Raw genomic sequence first — 18,225 nt, 5'->3', positions numbered from 1 at the left:
AACTCAGAGCTCCACATTGTGAACAAACCTAGAATGACATTCTTCAAGTATCAATGCAAGCAAAATGTTTTTGCAGTGGTCTCCTCTTGCTAGCCTAGCACCCCGAAAGAGATTACGGATGAGCAGTTCTGACATACAATAGTCTTTCTGAAAAGATTCAGGTAAGTAAAAAAAAACAAACCCAAAACCCCAAACCACCATGTTATGTGCTGGTTTACCCTAAACCAGCAAGAATTTCCTGTGAGAGGTTTAAAGGCCCTCTCTTCTGCGCATGCGCCTGCATGTTATGCAGTTACTGTAATGGAGCAAGAAGCACGCGCAACACGACTGCCTGGTCCAGCCATGGTACTTTCTCACCAAGAATGTATGTTATCGTGGATGAGCAAGTGAGCAGCACAGTACTGGACAAGAGAAACCTGGGTTGAACGTGGAGATAAACACTAGTGTAATGACTAGGCTTCAAAACCTGAAGTTTAAATTCATAGCTGCAGAGTCAAGGCACATAGAAAATTTAAGGCTAAGGTGGAAGGAGATACTCAAAGACAACAGTACACAGAAACAGCCGAAGTATTATGTGAAGGTTCATCACAACAACTGACGTGAAAGGCTTTGAAGTGACAAAATGGGACGATGCTCAAATGGAAGGCAAAGAATTAATCCCAGCGCAGAAGCAGAGAAGAGATATAGCAAAGAAAAAGAGAACGCATGCTCCCAGGCAAACAGGATTGTTTGTTGCCATTTTACCAGAGACAAGAATGAATTTGTACACACATTTAAGAAGAAAAACTTATTCTATCACTGTACTATTCCAAGACCAAGGAGAAAGATCAGCTTCTACTGTACACTATCTACTGTTGCAGGGCATGGAAGAGCACCCTGCACTAGGAGCAGCTGAGCTGTGCTACGGAACTGGACTGCAGGGGCTACGATCCTTCACAGACACCTTCATCCATATTCAGGCTTTGCAGTTTGCTTGCTTGTCTTTTACTTCTCAGCATCTGCAAACAACCTTTCCAGTTCGAGAAGCCAAGTAATTTCTCAACATAAACTTGACACCTAACCCCTTTACCCTCAAAAATCTTTTAGAAAAAAAAAAAAGTCACTATTTAGTATTACAGAAACAGTGCTGCAAAGCCTGCGAGACAGTTGCAGCAATGGATGCTGGCATTTTTCTTCTTTGTAAGCTTTTGTCCAGCAACATAAATTTCTTCAGGTAATTTTATGTGCAATACCTTCTTCCAGGATTTGGGGTGGCTTTTTCCCCGTGATAGTTAAATGACAGGCATAAGTTAACTGGAAATCAATTCAGTATAAGAGATCTATGAGAAATCCTTCTAGAAATGTCATTGTCAGTGAACACTTTAATAAGCCTTTATCCCAAGGATGGCTAACCAAAAATAATAACGTTTCCCTCTAAGTTATCATTGTTTATACAGTCAGAAATTACAAAATGTAGTTTTGAGCATACTGTCAGGACACTGCTTGCACAAGAAACACCATGTAGCAGAGACAGTGGCTAGGCATTAGGTTAATTCTTAACATGACCAATTTTCATAACATTTATTTTCAGGCACTAGGTTTTATTACATGGAGTACTAAGTTCCAAGGATTAACCTGAAGTTACATAGCTTCCATTTATGTACATATTTACCTTTAAATAGGAAGAAAACCTAAAAGTACTTTCAAAAAACTATGTGGTCCCTAAAGAGAATAACCCCAGACAGGTTTATAATCACATCAGGATGGGCCATTTTCTAGAAATATCTGGTAATAAAGAAAGAACAGAAAAAGAACATGACTTTCTATAAAGAATGTTTAATGATATTCACTTGCCTATTTACTGGGAGAACGATGAAGCGATCAGAAATACTACCCACTTCAAATGGACAGTAGAACTGCAATAAATTACTGCAATCCATATATATGGTCTTAAATTCCTAACTAAAGCCTTTTAATAGCTCATTTCCACTCTCACCATTTCCTCATTTGTTCTAGCACCTAGAAGCCAACAATGTTTGTTAAGCACGTTTCTGATAACTTTTAAAGTATTGCTTGAAACAGTAAATCACTGTGTTCCCAGGCTGTTATTTATGCTTCGGGAATTGACACATAGTATCGGTTCTGCTAGAATTTGTGAACTGTCAGAATAATCTTGAAAGTTTTGATAATCTCACTAAAGTAACTTCCTGATACTCACCATCATTTAAAGTGACTGACAGGTCAACACTTACAGGAAAAACAAAATAGTTAAATAGTCACAAACTTTGGTAACTATTAACAAGCTTCAAGAAGCAAAAAACTTACATGCCTTAAAGGACTTGTACTCACTGCCAAGATTTCAATTATAATTTGGTTTAAAAAAATGTAGCCTATGTAAAAACTTCATCATTTCATAACCATTAACTACATTCCATGATTCATACCATGTTTAGGACCAATAAAGCCCATTTCTCACAGCCTGCGCTCTCAGTTCAAGGTCATTATTTTAAACTGAACAGGAATGTTAATAAAGCAAAACAACTATTTTCTTTAACTTTTTTTTTTTTTAGTGAGAATACATTTTACTCAGGTGTTTTCTGCTATTTCCATTTATTGTACTCCTGCCTCAAGAAAATGGAGCCAATTATCTCCCCTTTCTATTGCCAGTGACATTTTATGTCATTGGGTTCCAGACCAACAACGATTTCATGCCAAGGCTTTTATTACGTTTATACTTCTACTAAGCCATGAAAGGAAGCATCCAAATGCGTGTTAGCAGAGGAACTGTTAAACCAGAGGGTTGAGGTCTGATCATTAGAACTGGAATGAGGCTACAGCAGCAAGACTCTCGTCCGCCTTTAAGAAATCCCACATTAAGGAGCTCATACCAGTTTGCTTACAGAAAGCCCCCATATAACTTAGAAACAAGCAAAGGAGAAGGAATTCGAAAAACTATTCTGCACAAAATTTTTCAGCTACCATTTACAAATAACAGTTCCTGAAAAGCAGTGTACTTTGAAGATTTGTCAATGTTTCATGAATTTTCCCTATTCTTTTATCAATTTTCATGAGAAAAATTACACGTAAATATAAAAATATTAAGATGTTCATAATGTGCATTAATGAGCATATGCCTACACACATATGTATGTGTATCATAGATATGTATACATGTATCCACATGCATACACACATCCAACCATGAATACAGCAGATGCCCTTTTTCTTTATAATTAATTCTCCCTTAACTTGAATTTCCTCGTGACAAAAAAGTGTCTTTTTGAACAAAACTAGTGAAGAACTTAGAAATACTTCAGCCTGACCAAAACAGACACTTGGGCTATATGATAACTTTTACCGGAGATACCAACTTACCCCATCTGCTCCAATTAATTTTCTCATATCAATTAATACCACGGGTTACTCAAACTAAAGCTTCTGTAGTTAGCAACTAACTTTCAATAGTTACTAACCTGTGTCTGAATTTATGTGGAAAATGATAGGAAAGGAAGGAACATGGAAACAACAATAGCCACTGACCTAGGAATAGCATCAGCACAGAAAAACATCAAATCAACATCACAGATAGGAAATTAAAACTGGGAAACAGAAACAATAAAATAGCTCAAAAGCTACAAAGTAACAGGAAAAGAGCAACAAATGGGATAAACATGAAAGACATTGCACACACTTTCTGGAATAGAGGTGTCGGAGCAAACTAAAAGCCACTCAAGGTTAGGATCTCTTTACGCTGGGTTCTTACCAGACAGAAGCCAGTTGGAAAGCATGGTCTCAGCAGGATAAAGCTGTTTGCTAGCAACTGGTGAACATACAGTGTGTATTCTATCCTAACACTATATATTCAAAAGAGTAATTTTAGAAGGATAGCAGGGGTGATTTATCTTCACTAAAATCTTATATCAGGTAACTCAAGGCAGGATAAGGAATAAACAAAAAAAATCTAACCCATTTTTAATCTTTTAAAGAGAAATATCTTAGGATCCTCTAGCTAGAGCACTAGCTTCAAGATCCAAAGACTATTTGCTGATGACTAACAAAAGCCTTGTTCATCATTCAGTGAGAATTCCTTATTATTATACAACATCAAATGTGTTGTCCCTTCCCCATCTTAAGTATTCTATTAGTGTTCCATGAAGAATGTAAGTTTTATATAATGAAAGCAAATGTGATCCGCGCAACAACATATGGGAATGAAGATGTCATTTGTCAAAGTGATTTTCACCCAGTAATTTTTTGAATGAGTCAAGTTCTCCAAATAAATGATTAATAAAAAAAAAAAAAAAACCTTTTGTTTTTACACTTATGGACTGAAACTTAGAATACACTGTTGCTTTTCCTGAACAAATGTGAGCACAGCAACAATGAAACTTTAACCAGGAAAAAAAACCTCAAAGATACCTATGACTTTAAGTCAGGATATAGGAAAATATGTTACGTATGATTAGATACACGGCTTGGGCTGACTGTACCTTAAATAGTGCAGAAGGTGATTATTTTAAGAGAATTCTAAAGTTTAATTACTTATTTTAAAATAAAAGTTTGTAAAAAAATGTTTAAATGAGAGTTGCAAAAGAATGCAAGGGATACACAGCAGGAAGGATGCCACACTCACATACAGCGCAGAATCTCTTAAATAGTGCCACCTTGTATGACAGCAAATGCCATAGAATTGGGGAATGAAATGCAGAAGGTCATACCCGAGAAGGAATGGCACATTTTACTCACAGAACTCCTCCTCCAGGTGGTTTGTGTAAATTTATCAGCATACACGCACGCTGCCCCTGTAGGTTTTTGGCTGTCTTTCTGGCAGTTACATCTAGTGGCCTTAATCGCCCCCAAAAAGAGAAACAGAAAGGAGATTTTGTTAGAAAATAGCAAAGATGCTTGAAAAGCACAGTCAAAGCCCAGTGTTCAAATATCACGCATTACTTGGCAGTATAGCACAATACAATTAAACTGCAGAAACTGGTATTTACAGCGCTGCACAACTGCTTATTTTTCCAAAGCATATTTAGCAATAATTTAGAAGTAATGTTGACTTTTAGAAAGGGGTTTTGATTCTCTTAAATTTCCGAAGCACCACACTCTAAGGCACATTTCAATAATTACAAATATAAGTTTTACCCATCTTTACAGCAGAGTTCCTTAGCTGCATCAAAGTTTTCACCTACTACAGTAATTAGGTATACAGCCTAGTAGGAAGGAGAGATTTCCTGGAAGAAATCTTTGAATACTGATAGGAGTGAGACAAAGTGTGCTGAAAAATCAACACTTAATGAAAAATACTAATAGACAAGACAATTTGTTTTGGTATCCTGTGTGATCCGTTGTTTAAGCAGAACAGAAAGCCAAATCTTAACCTTCCAGTGTTGCTTTGGAGGGAATGATCACATGCTAGACAGGGAGAGGATGAAGACCACAGGTCAGTTTTTAGTGCACATACATATAAAAGCACATGCTAAGCATTTCATTAGAGATTATAGTCCCAGAAGACGGTTTCCAGCCGTGATAAATAAATATGGTGTGCACCTCTTGGTATCTCATCTACCCTTACTTTTAAGATCTTCCCGTGGCTTGAAACGGCTTGAAAACGGGGGGCTGTTTTACAAGAATGGTAAGCTCACAGCAGGTGAGTTTGCCAGAACCAAATGGAGAATACACATGGTAAAACCCAAAGTTAACTTAGAACAACAGCAAAAAGCGAATATGCATACGTTACTTTTGCTTGAGGACTTACGTGTCCACCTGAACCTGACTTATGATAAAAGTGCCCCTGTAACTTTTATTTATTTGGCCAATTTAATCTTACTATTCAACATGCTTTGTTTTGTTTTAAAAAAGAATCAGCTTTGAATAATACCTTGCTCAGCCTTAAATTCTATGGGGGAATTCTTTATTAAACTAAAGGACAGTAGGGGAAAGGAGAGGGAGTAAAACAACAACAAAAAAACTTCAAGCAGAACAACAGGCCTGATATTAGATAATTTTTAAAGTGTTTTAAGCATGAAGTGCCTTATCTTTGCTCATTGTTATTGCTCAACAGCTTCTATAATTTTATGTTCAAAGTGTTTGTTTCGGAAATGAAATATATTTAATAACAATTGTATAAACATCCTTGCTTAGTGCCACACATACAAATCATGACTGGCCTACAGAATTAGAGAGACCGGGTATACGGTTGCAAACACACTAGAACATGTAGAATCCGTCTGCTAACCAAACCATTACAGACCCATCAGTCAGGTGGGCCTAAACAGAATCCAAATCTACTATTGTTACAATGAAAGTGTAGGGGAAAAAAAAAAAAAAAAAAAAAAAAATCAGATGTCTGGCCCTCTTAAAGCCTTCAGAAGGACTACCTATCGAAGTTATGCTCTGCAGCACACACTTCAGAGACTGTGAAACATTTAGCATTATACTTACAAGTTGGTGCTCTAATTGGTTGATTGTTTCATCCTTTTTCTTCAGCTCATCTTTAAGCTGCCTGATCTCATTCAGCAGATCGTCCATCTGCAATAGAACAGTGGGTAACACAAAGTTTTCTACAAGGGCTACACAGTTAAATCAACACCTCTACAGGACACATATCATGGACGACTGGCAGTAACACTAGCACACGCTTTCCTCCTCTTATTCGCATGGTGAGGTGGGCTATAGGCATGCAACATAAAGAACATAAAGAAACTTGACTAAGAAGTCTCTTTAAAGGACAAAGTTGAGCCAACCCATTACATTTTCAAGCTATGAAAGTAAATCAGCTGCATTTTTGATGCAGTAATTCATCTCCTGTACAAGCAAATGGCATCATGAACATCCCTAGCTACAAATAATACATATACTCCTATACTCCTCTTTATACAACAACAAAAAATATTGAAGCTTAAAGGTTAAGTGAACTTATTAACATAAAATGATAGAAACAAGAAAAATAATCATTTAGAAACAAGCATAGCTACATCTACTGAATGCAAGCACCACAACTGATTTGAATGCATCCTACTAAAAACTGCAGACTTAAAAAATAATTGTGCAAAGTTCAGAGTCTAAAAAAATTGGTAAATATGCAAGAATGAATTTTTTAAAAATAAGTTGTCATGACAAGGTAATTTTAATGTATTTTATAGCTGTGCCATTGTAGCTAGGCCATAAATTAAGGGGCATACTTCCATTTAGTAGCATACATCTAATATTTCAGTTTCACTGAAGATGTTATTAGTTACTGCTTGAGGACAACACCCAGCCTGTTTTGGTGCGCGATTGCTCAAACCACATGACAGTATCAGGTAAAGAAGTGACAATTCAAAATGTCAGTTAAACCTATCATTTTTTTTTTTTTGTTATTAGGTTAAAAAGCAATCCTTTTTCCTCTAGGATTTAAGACTAAGATTTTGAGGGAGGTGATTGCAGAAGGACAAGCACAGCAAGTATATCAGACAGCACTTAAAGTAAAAAGAAGGCCTAAATGGTAACAATGTAGAAACCAGGGTTGCTAAAAAATAATGCATATGGACCTACAGCTTTGGCAAACCTCTTAAACCCCGAAACCAGGATTTGGACAGATGACCTTCAAATAGGAGCAAGATCGTAAGTGTTCTTCCCTTTCAAGAAGTATTTCTAATTTCATTATATCTTCAGCAAGTATTGTTCCCCTATTCTAAGTGCAGGATTAGTGTTCTTTCTGTATTGATTTTACAGTAAGAGCCTCAAGCAATGCTATAAACCCTTAGAGATGCTATAAAACTGTAGAAAGCACAACATTACAAGTCTGTGACCATAAAAGATGATCCTTTTTGGAATATCCACTGTAATTGCTTTTTCCTTTAATACCCATTCTAGAACAACAAACACGTCTTTGACTTTGTGGGGTGCACATTGTTTTTAAGTTACGTCTGCAACACCTGCATTATCTCACAGAAAACTTACTTTATACGAAAAAATTTTAAACTGAAATCAACAATAAATGTAATGAAAAAGCAAGTAACTGAATAAGGATGGTATGATTACACTTCAAAGCAAAAAGCTGTCTTCAAATTCTAACACTTATCAAGCAGGCAGCAAATTTTTGAAAGACGTTATTCTACAGCTGTTAATTCCCACATGACTGCTACAAATACCAAAAGGCAAAGTTATTTTAATTATTTAAACTGTTCTAGCATTTGTAAGTATATATTTTAAGAAGTCAAACAATCCCTTCTATTTTAACAAAACTGAAGAGATGAAGTATAAAAAAAAAAACTTGCTAGGTTTGCATTTAAATAGATGAAAGAAGCAAGAAGCACTACTTCACAGTGACACAGAAGTCTCTGCTTGTGCTTTTTTAAACACAGACTCGTACCTCTTCTGTAGAGTAAATCAGTGTCATTTACCTTAAAAGTTGACTCTGTGTCTTGTGGTTCTGGACTTGATGGAACAGAGAGGGAGATGTCCTGGAGCGACACATTTTCATCATTCTATCAGAGAACAGAAACAACAAAAATTCAAACTACTTGCTGAAACAACTCCCTTGTAAACTTGCTTTCAAGGATGGAGAAGCACCACCTCTCTGCAGAACCTGTTACAATGTCTGACACTTCTCACTGTGAATTTTCCTTTTTTCCACTGATAGGGAAGCCTCCCTTGCTGTAGCACGCGTACAGTGCCCAAAAAAAGAGCCATGAACAGCCTCCCTCTCCTCTCAAAGCTGAAGGAACAGCTGCAGCTAGGTTCAAGCATGTTGATTTTGCACAAAAATTGGTAAAAACAGGCCACAGTGTTCAAACGTGTTCTATCAGGAGGGAATGGTGATGTTATGTGACTTTAAAAGCTACAATTCCTTCAGTATCCATTCAAATAACATGTCTGAGCAATAATCAAAACACACAGCCAAAATATTTCAGCTAGGAATTCTTAACTAAAAAAAAAGCAACATTTGGTATTGGACAGACTAATACAAAACTAATTCACAGGCATTAGAACTAAACATCAATTATAATAAACTGGAATCACACAAAAGTAATCTCTCCCCCACCATGACAGCCATGAATTCCAAAAGCAAGCACAGCAAGCAGAAACAGAAATGACCAAAGGTGCCAAAAGATGTTTGCCTGGATACGTCCTGAAGCACTTACACCCTCGTGACAGACACCCAGGCAGCCATTACCCGGGGTACCCTAAACCTGTGGCCCTCAACCCTGAAAAGGTTTGGGTCAGGTTATAGCGTAAGCTCACAGACTGAACCACGGACGGTGTATTCTCATGATACATTCTCATGTTTGTACCATGATATTATGTCCAGTCTTTGTGTGATGCAAAACTACAGTATGATTACAGTTATTTTATGGTCAGGGAAGATCATAACCACCGTTTCCTTGGTGTAAAAGGATTTATTCCCCCCCATCCCCCTCTCTTCTATCTTCTCCATCTGCTACCTTCTTAAAAAAAAAAAAAAAATTAAATTAAAAAAATCTTCTACCTTACAGTATTCTCCTTTATTTTTTAAGTTTCTTTACGCAGTGACCTCACTGCCTAAGGCTGCATTTGCAACCTAAGAGCAGCACATCTCAAAACCCGTCTAAACCTACTCTGAGGCCAAGCCAGCAACTGCCCAAAACCATGAGAAAAACTGCAGCTCAAATGCTAAAGATCAATTAAGGGAAAAACCCCCAATAGACCTATTTATGTTCTTTATGTCCAGGAGGTAGCTTTTTTGCTTTTTAATCCGTAATAAATATCTCTCATAAATTTTTAACTAAACTGCAGAGACACATCAACAAGGTTGTCCGGATACAAAAAAGCAAAAAAAATTAAAATTGATTTAAAAATGTAACAATTTTAACAATTAAGTTTACTTTCTCCTATAATCACCAATTACTTGTAGCCAAAATATGCAATACCATCACACAACTTAAAAATACCAGGAATTATCATACAATTCCAAATTGCTTTTACCACACTACAAGACAGTTAAGTTTAATTTGCATCATTTACATGTAATTTTATACCTTGCAGGTTTTTGGTGTTGGTTTTGTTTTGATTTTTTTTCTAAACTTCTTGGCTTTTTTTTTTTTTTTAGAAAAAAAACTATTAATTGTGAGAGCAGACAAATTTCAAGGCTTCCGACTCCTTAACATAGCAAACATTTCAGCTTACACTGCCCACCACAGTTGTATTCAGTTCACAAGAAGCTGCTTGTCCCTTCTGGGCAGAGCCCCAGCAAGTGACAGGCTGATGAAGCAGCAGTTCACAGTCTATGTTACAGACAAGTTCTAATGAAGTCTTTTGAAATTATTTGCACGACAAGGAAAGAAACATTATTTAATCCGAACCATTTCTAAAATACTAGAGGAAACGAGCAACAATTAGAATCATAGAATCATGTACAGATTATCAGATTATATTTTATGTTCTATTTTATATTTATCTTCTACAATTAATGGATTTCATCAACATTTGTTATTTTAAACAACTACTCAAATACATGCACTCAGAAGAAAAGCTACATCGGACCGTCACAGTTATAACTGTGAAGGAGTAACCATGGGAATGGAAAAAACACAAGACAAACTATTTCATGCAAAACTATCTTGCACAGCTTTTAAAAGCTCTGTCACTGATACCTCTGGCATACTTTTTATTCCCATTAAAATGCATGTAAGTGGAGCAACAAAATATTCTACAACAGCAGATGAAGACCCAATTGCAAAGAAAGTTTGTATGTCACATATTCTCTGGTGATTTAAATCAAGTACTCCAGCCTCATGCTGTACCTAATATTCACTAGCAAAGAACTAAGTGCAATTGCATCAATTCCCTTACCACTGTCTTAATTATCTTAATATATATAATGAACACAGGGCAACAGAAAAAAAATTAGTTCTAAGACTAAGCATCCCATTGTGAACATATGCTAGGATTAATCTATGAAAATTTTCTTGTTTTGCTTTTTCTTTCTTGCTCATCACATTGCTAAAATGAGATTGGGGAAGGGAAAATCAGCAGAATAAGGCTATCCGTGTACAAAAAGATATTAGAATTACCAAAATGACAATAGAATTAGCAAAACAAATGCAACTGGTTATATGCACGTGCTATTTCTAGTAGCCTACATGTTTTATGTTAAGATATCATCAAATATCAGAAACTTGGACACAACATACACTTTTAACCTTTAGGTAACATTACAATAAATTTTATAAAGGTATCACCACACAGCAATAGGCAATATAAAAAGCTGCTACCTCTTGGTTTTTACTTGACTAACATTTTTACAACAGTAGAATACATTATCTATTACAGCCTAATCACCTCCTCAGAACAGCAGCACTCATCTCATTTGTGCCAAATGTAAAAGATGCTTGCAAAAACAAGAACTCAGGATGGTTTGTTAGCCCTATCAAAAACAAATGTTCATCAAATGCACTGAAAAATAAGTTCTACTTATAAACACAAGCAGCAACAAAACATTTAAATCTGATTTCCTTAGCAGAAGATTGGTTTTGAAAACCAGCAACATTAGAAGGAATGCTTCTAGAAGGAAAACACAGTTGTTGATATTTGTAACTATTTCCTAAATTTAAACCATTGCAACAAACAACTCAAACCTCATACATTCCGGCAATCCTGGTACAGTTTATTTTTAAACATTACTGGCAGTTTAGGCATGAAAATAACCTGCAGTACATAAGCTGACAGAGGACTAACGTCGCAGACATTCACATTGAACTAGTTATGTAGGGACAGTCTTCAGTTATAGATTGATTATTTTAACCTGATATAAATTCATACGTGCATATGTATTTGCATGCAATGTTTAATCAACAATATGCTCATTTAAGAAATTAAATAATTTCAGATGGCAGTGACTGACCATTTCACAGTCCTTGTTGCTATGAGGATCAGCAACCCATGCGAATCACTGCCTGTCTGCAGTGACTTTCGACTCACTCACATTTACTGGAAAGTTTTTGCTGGACTTAGGTCACCAGCATACACTTCAGCTTTTGGCCAGTTTTGGGTGGTCCCTATGTAACAAGCTGAGGTAATCACATGCCTCAAGATATGTTTTAAAGTGGCTTACAAAATTACAGCAAACCTGAAGTCAGAAACCATTACAAAATATTCCGGCAAGACTTAAAAAGTCATCCTGAATTTACTAATAGCTACATAAAGAGAACAGGTGGTTCTGGTGGGGAAAAAAAAAAAAAAAATTACACACACAAATTCCCTTCACTTTCAGAATACTCAAAGGCTAAAAGGTTGCTCTGAAAGAAACTTTACACTATTTTTTTGAAAACAAGTGTGCAGAGATACAATTCACCACCTCTCCAGCAACATTTTAGTATTTATCAGCATGGTGCCTATACAACAAATCCAGAGGAATGTCTAAAACTTTACAACCATGACTATCAAAGCAGCCTGATTTCATGCTGAATATTATTTCAGCTGCATTTTCCCTTGCAAAGGCTATCTGCTGGGAAGTTAATACCATCTTAGTTTTCTACAAACCAGTTGATTCTCTTGTTTCAGGACAAACCCAGTGACAGTTACAGATAAAATTTTTAAATGTACAAAACATGTGACGATCCTTTCTTCCCCGCGTGTTAACACTGTCATGCACCTTATTTCTCTGGACAATTAATTTTCTACATGCCAAACTTTTTTACTTACCCACTCCCAAATGTTACAGTCTAACTGAAGCACCTTATTATATTCTTAAATCTGCATCCATCATTTTTAATCCATCTCAAGCACGAGCTAGGCATTACAGGAATAAGCCTCCATCGTGGCTGTCACAGGGACACCACAACTCACCCAAATACAAAGAGCCGCAAATTGAAACCTCTATTTTTGAGTGGCTTAACACGCTCTCATGCCTGTACTTTACAAATGTGAAATCTTTAGTACAAATGACACACAAATCCCTGTGCTTGCTTCACCTTACAAGTTCCCAAAGAACTGACATATTGCTTTTGGTAAACAGAATACTAATTTTTATTTAGTGACAGATTATTATTTAGGAAGAAGTGCATCAGCTACAAGTACTTAGTCAAGAACGGCCTAACAAAAAACCTGGCTACCTTTCTACCCTACTGTGCTGATGAGACACAGCAGCAGTTTACCTGCTATAGACTGTTGGGCTTTGAGCACTGCAGTGTTTCTGCTGATAAACAGTTCAGCAGCTCAAAAATGCCACATTTGCTTGTGTTTTCTCCTATCCTCTCAGCAGGTACATGTTCTCATTTTACATGCCTCTACTTTAAAAAGAAAAAAAAAAAAAAAGAAACCCACAACCAAAAGAAAAGTCAAGCTCCGTGACTAAATATACCATAACAGTCCCCGGAACAATATACAAATGATATTTCAATATCATAAACACGCGCCTTTTATATAGCATACAGACAGCACAGCTGTTCTCACTGCCTGTTCTTTCCATCTTCCTTTTTCCCCTTGCTTTCTTTGGGTGACATGACTTGCAGGCTTTAGCTAAAAGCACATGTAAAATAAAGGGGGAAAAAAAAAAAAAAAAAAAAAAAAAGAACTTCTAGAAGAATAGAAGAGACAAGATAAAAGGTATTCTCCCTCAGAAGAAATCTCCCATACCATCTCAGAGGAAGATACAAAGCTCAAAGCTTAAAGACAACAGTTGTTTCTACCACTTACATATTTTAAATTCTTCTAGTATGAAAAAAAAAATAAATACAAAAAAAAAAAATCAAGCCATTAGAAGCAAACACATTTTTAGCAATTATCTTGGGGGTCCCTAACAGCGTAAGCTGCCTTTTAACACGCAGGATTTTAAAAGAATATACTAGTAGTAGTATACTAAAAACTTAATCTTGAGAATTCTTTCAACATTGCAGCATCTACAGTTCATGAAGAAATTGAAAAATGCTAAAAAAATGCTTCTAAAGTTTCGCAAGGTTTATTAAAGTTTTATACAACAAATCCAGCCTTTGATTCCCAATTCAAAGTTTTCTTTGGTACAAATTACTTATTTGAATAGTCTCCTCTGCCAACAGCATTTTTATAAAGATGCAAGCAGAAAATTCATTAAGTGTCCATCAAGTAAAGGGTGCTATGCACCTGCTGACTACCTGGCATTTTGACTGTCGTTTCATTCAAATATCTCTACAAACACATGTCATACAGCTTCCATGGCCCACTGTCAAATGCGGTTATGACAGTCCAACAGCTAACCAGCTGTCTAAACTTAAAGTTTGCCAGTTTTATTTGCTATTGTTTGTTGAGTCCTTGAGTTCTGTTTCTTTCAAGCACAATTAAGTCACTGAGGTGAACTATTTTGTGGCTAAAAAAAACCCCAACAACTGTAGGTGCAATTTATACAACTTAATTCACGTTAAAGAAACCTTTGTATTTCATTAATTAAATCTGTTTGCTCTTTATCTTCAGGCTTCTTATAATAAAGATAAATATCTCTGACAGATCTCACCAGATGCAAAAAGAAAATAACAATAAAGAACACTTCAAAGGTACTCAAGTGACTTACTAACCTAAAGCCTCAGCAAAAATATATTGGTGCATTTAACAGTTTTGCAGTACAGACTTCATTTTTCAATTTGTACCTCTTCATACAAATGGGTCAGTCATATCGGATAAGTTACAATGAAGATCTGTGCTTGAAAAATAGAATTTCTTTTCCATTCAGGAAAGGTAAGTTGGAAAGAAACATTTTTTTATAAAAAAAAAAACAACAAAACAAACTTGCCTTCTCCAGAAAAAAGGGCTTCTCGGATCTCACAGTTCTGTGAACTGTTTCATGTTTCGGTCCTCCCTAAAATATCAGTAAGTGCTGATCTGAGGTAAGACAGGGTGGTTGCAAATCATTGCTGCCAGTCTTGAGAGGAACTTACTACAGAGGATGGTCAATTCTTCCCTAGATCAAAGGCTCCAGGGCATCCAAAATTAATTCTCACTTAAGTAAGGATGTTCTAACACATTAGCTCTGTAGCCTCAACCTAGAGCAGCAAGTTTAAGAAATTAATTGAGGAGGAGGAAGACGGAAGACATTTTTAAGATCAGAAGAAAACTTATTTACTATTAAGCATGCAAATGAGGTACCTTAGTCAATGTTTAAGAGGCATTAACATTTAGATGGCAATTACTCCTAGACTTCCAAAGCATTTTCTTCTTCAATACAAAGTTAGTGCTCCAGTTAAGAATTAAGCGAGAACATTGTCCAGAGTTCAGTATCTCCCTGTCAATAATTACAACCGCCTTTAGTGTAAGAAGAATGTACGTTTTGCACTCCATATAAGCTAGTACAACATTCCTGCAAAAGCAGAGGTTATTCTCACTACAGTGAAAATTTTAAGAAACTCTGCACGAGAGAGACTCCTATTCCTGATTTCACTCTTTGAAGATACAGAAAGACAGCAGTATGTGGGAGTGAGCATACAGCATAGGTACTGCTGGCATTGTCAACCTGCTCACAGAGTTTAGAAAAAGCTACTCAAATCATTACTTATTTTTCCAAGCAGAACTGGGAACACAACACCAAACCCCTGCTGTTGCTGCTATGTTGCTAGTAATATTCAAGATAATTTATATACGGTTACGTGAGCTACAGTCGCAGCAATGAATCCAGTACAGCATGTAAAGCTTCCCTAGGAATCTGCCAGGTATACTGTCGAGCACAGCACATAATGAATGTAAGTCACACCATAGTTGATTAGGTAATTGTATAAAACAGAATTTAATTACTGTATCTCACTATCTTACTACAACTGTTCCGGCGTGACCTCATGCCTAAGACCTGACTACAGCTCTATTTCTACCTATTCATATTAAATATTGCTAAAAGTCATAACTGGAAAAAGGTAACACACATTTAAATGTGTAATAGAGGTGAAGCAACAATAAGAACTTCTGCTCTCTTACCTAAAGCTAGTGTTTGAAAGGAGCTGACTTTGTATCTTGCTTTTTCATATTTTTTAAGAAGAGGCCTGTCGTATGACCCAGACTGAGATCAAGTCCTGGTTCAGTGTTCAGACTAAGTTCATGTAATTGTTTTCAAAATTGTATTTCTGTTCTTTACAATAAAAAAAAAAATCATAGTTTTATTCATTTCTGTTAGCAAAAAGCTCAATATTTTCAGGGAAGTTTTAACACTTAAAAATAATGAAAAAGATCTTTCATACAGGTTTTGCTCTAATTGTTTAGTAAAGAAAGGTAGCAAAGTTCTAAATTTTCCCTTCTGTAGCAGGCTAATTTACCTTATGCTACTATTCATATCATTTGATTAAAAGGGTAGATAATACACAGGGGAGCAGAATAAATAATCAGAAGTCCAGTGCTGAGTTTTGGAAGCAGCGAGGTAAACGGGGTGGTTAGGTCAGGAAAATACAAAGAAGTAGGTTTGACAAAGTTTGAAGGGAAGGGTAATATTTGTTATTACAAATCTCACTTATTACAGGGAGCAAGGGGGAGAAGATCAAGCTTTTGGCAAGAGAAGCAGCAAATTTTGAAGAACTTACATAGTAGAGTAGCTGTTTCTTCTGTGTGTTTAAGTTTCTTTAAAAAACTTAACCTGAGCTACTTGAGGCAAGGTTTGTGTTCTGTAACCTTTTAGAAAAGTCTGGCTATTTATAAACTAGATCAAGATTTAAAATACAATATTCTGCAGGGCCACACACTTTGGCTATAACATGCACACCTTTACACAATGAACTACACACACACAGATCATCTGGCCAGTTGTTTAATTGTCCTAGTGTTAAAGGCATTAAAAGCTGTGGATAAAGAGTTCCTTGCTATCTCATGCACTAATTGCATGCTCGAGGCTGTTGGGGAGCAGAGTGTATGCAGTCCACTACTCAGACATCAGGCTCTAAGAACACATCCTCCCTTCTCTGACACTACATTATTTTTGTTACAATTGCATTTCTGATTTTGTCAGGGGAAAAACATCTCCAGTATTCTCGGTTAGCATCGAAAGCAAATGGTCACATTTCTAAAAGGCACAGTCATACCCTTGAATTAGCCTCAAGGTTGAGATGCTTTTTGCTTTGCTGTGTTTGGTTTTAGTGTCTTACTTTTAGGGCACAAACCTATTTCCATGACATTATCCGGTGAGTGAAGAACAGCAGTAAATCTAGTATTAAAGAGACCATCATACAGATACTTTTAAATGCTAATCTGTATACGCCTCCAAAGAAAGTCTCACGGACTTTTTTTTTCTTTTTAAGGTTGCAAAGGAATTTTTGTAGCTGAAATGCCATCCTTCTACTGAGTCATCCAGCAGTTTACCAACTCTCACAATTTGCCAAGTTTTGAGGTGAAATGAAAAAGCTCCTTAAAAGCTCATGACAATTCAGTGATTTCATACAGTAGAAAGGTTAAATTGAGCACTTCCAATAGAGATGAGCCAGCAGGATTTGCTAAGTTTCTTGTCAAAACACACAAAAAAGATGAAAAGAATGAGGAAAACACAGCCTTAAGAAAAAGCTATTACCATTGACTTGCTGAATGCAAGTTTGATCAATAGAATCGATTTTCATATTTTTTAATTTTTTTTTTTACTCACAACTTTTTAGGATCTCATTAAATAAAAGCATGTCTTCACATCCACTGATTTTTTTTTTAATTTAGCGTTATTTCCTCAGAGAAGCAGAATAACAATATTTAATATTTTTTGCAGTCAGTAAAGTGCTGAAAAAGCCAGAAAAGTACTATTTTAAATAGCAATAAAAAGTGCACACTTTCTTGAACACTGTAATTCAATGTAAAAGGGAAATTACAATAGCTTAATAAGGCCAAACAGAACATTAGCCCATTCAACCTCACACTCCAATATATTTTACTGCTTTTGTTCTATTTAAACAGCTCACCTGGTGCAGTAATCTCTTCAGTTTCAATAACTGAGTTTTTACAGCTGTGCAGTCTTGGACCATGTGCCGAAGCGTCATTTCATCAAGCATCACAGTATTCTCCGGTAAGCCCACCAGCTGTCTAGGAGCCTGGTAAAAATTTGGTGCTCCATAGCTTTCAAAGTGACCAATAGGAGATTCTCGGTAGTTTGATCCCCTAAAAAAAAAATAAATATGTAGAAATACAGTGATGACAAACTAGAGCTAGAGAGCACTTAGTAAAAAAGAAAGTGTTACGTCACGTGGGCTACATTCACACACTGTGGCATACAGCAGAAAATAAATCAATCATAAAATGTCAATCCTATTTCACCTAAATGCTGGGCTTTCCTTCCCACTAGCATCAGTCTCTCGCAGGCAC

The 18,225-nt window shown here is 36.2% G+C and overlaps 1 protein-coding gene across 1 annotated transcript in view; it reads right to left on the bottom strand.

The window, feature by feature from the left end:
• CCSER2 (coiled-coil serine rich protein 2) overlaps positions 1-18,225 on the bottom strand; it is a 60,909-nt gene that overhangs the window by 15,449 nt on the left and 27,235 nt on the right. Inside the window, exons 5-8 of the mRNA XM_009637021.2 lie at positions 17,826-18,021; positions 8,367-8,450; positions 6,424-6,510; positions 4,726-4,824 (exon numbers count right to left, since the gene is read on the bottom strand). Coding sequence (XP_009635316.1) covers positions 4,726-4,824; positions 6,424-6,510; positions 8,367-8,450; positions 17,826-18,021 — 466 coding nt within the window. The remainder of the gene's footprint in view (positions 1-4,725; positions 4,825-6,423; positions 6,511-8,366; positions 8,451-17,825; positions 18,022-18,225) is intronic.

This window comes from Egretta garzetta, unplaced genomic scaffold (genome assembly GCF_000687185.1).
Source record: "Egretta garzetta isolate BGI_Z169 unplaced genomic scaffold, ASM68718v1 scaffold204, whole genome shotgun sequence".
Classification (NCBI taxonomy): Eukaryota; Metazoa; Chordata; class Aves; order Pelecaniformes; family Ardeidae; genus Egretta; species Egretta garzetta.
The sequence above is the reverse complement of the archived record's forward strand: the minus strand, read 5'-3'. Positions and strand labels throughout refer to the sequence as shown.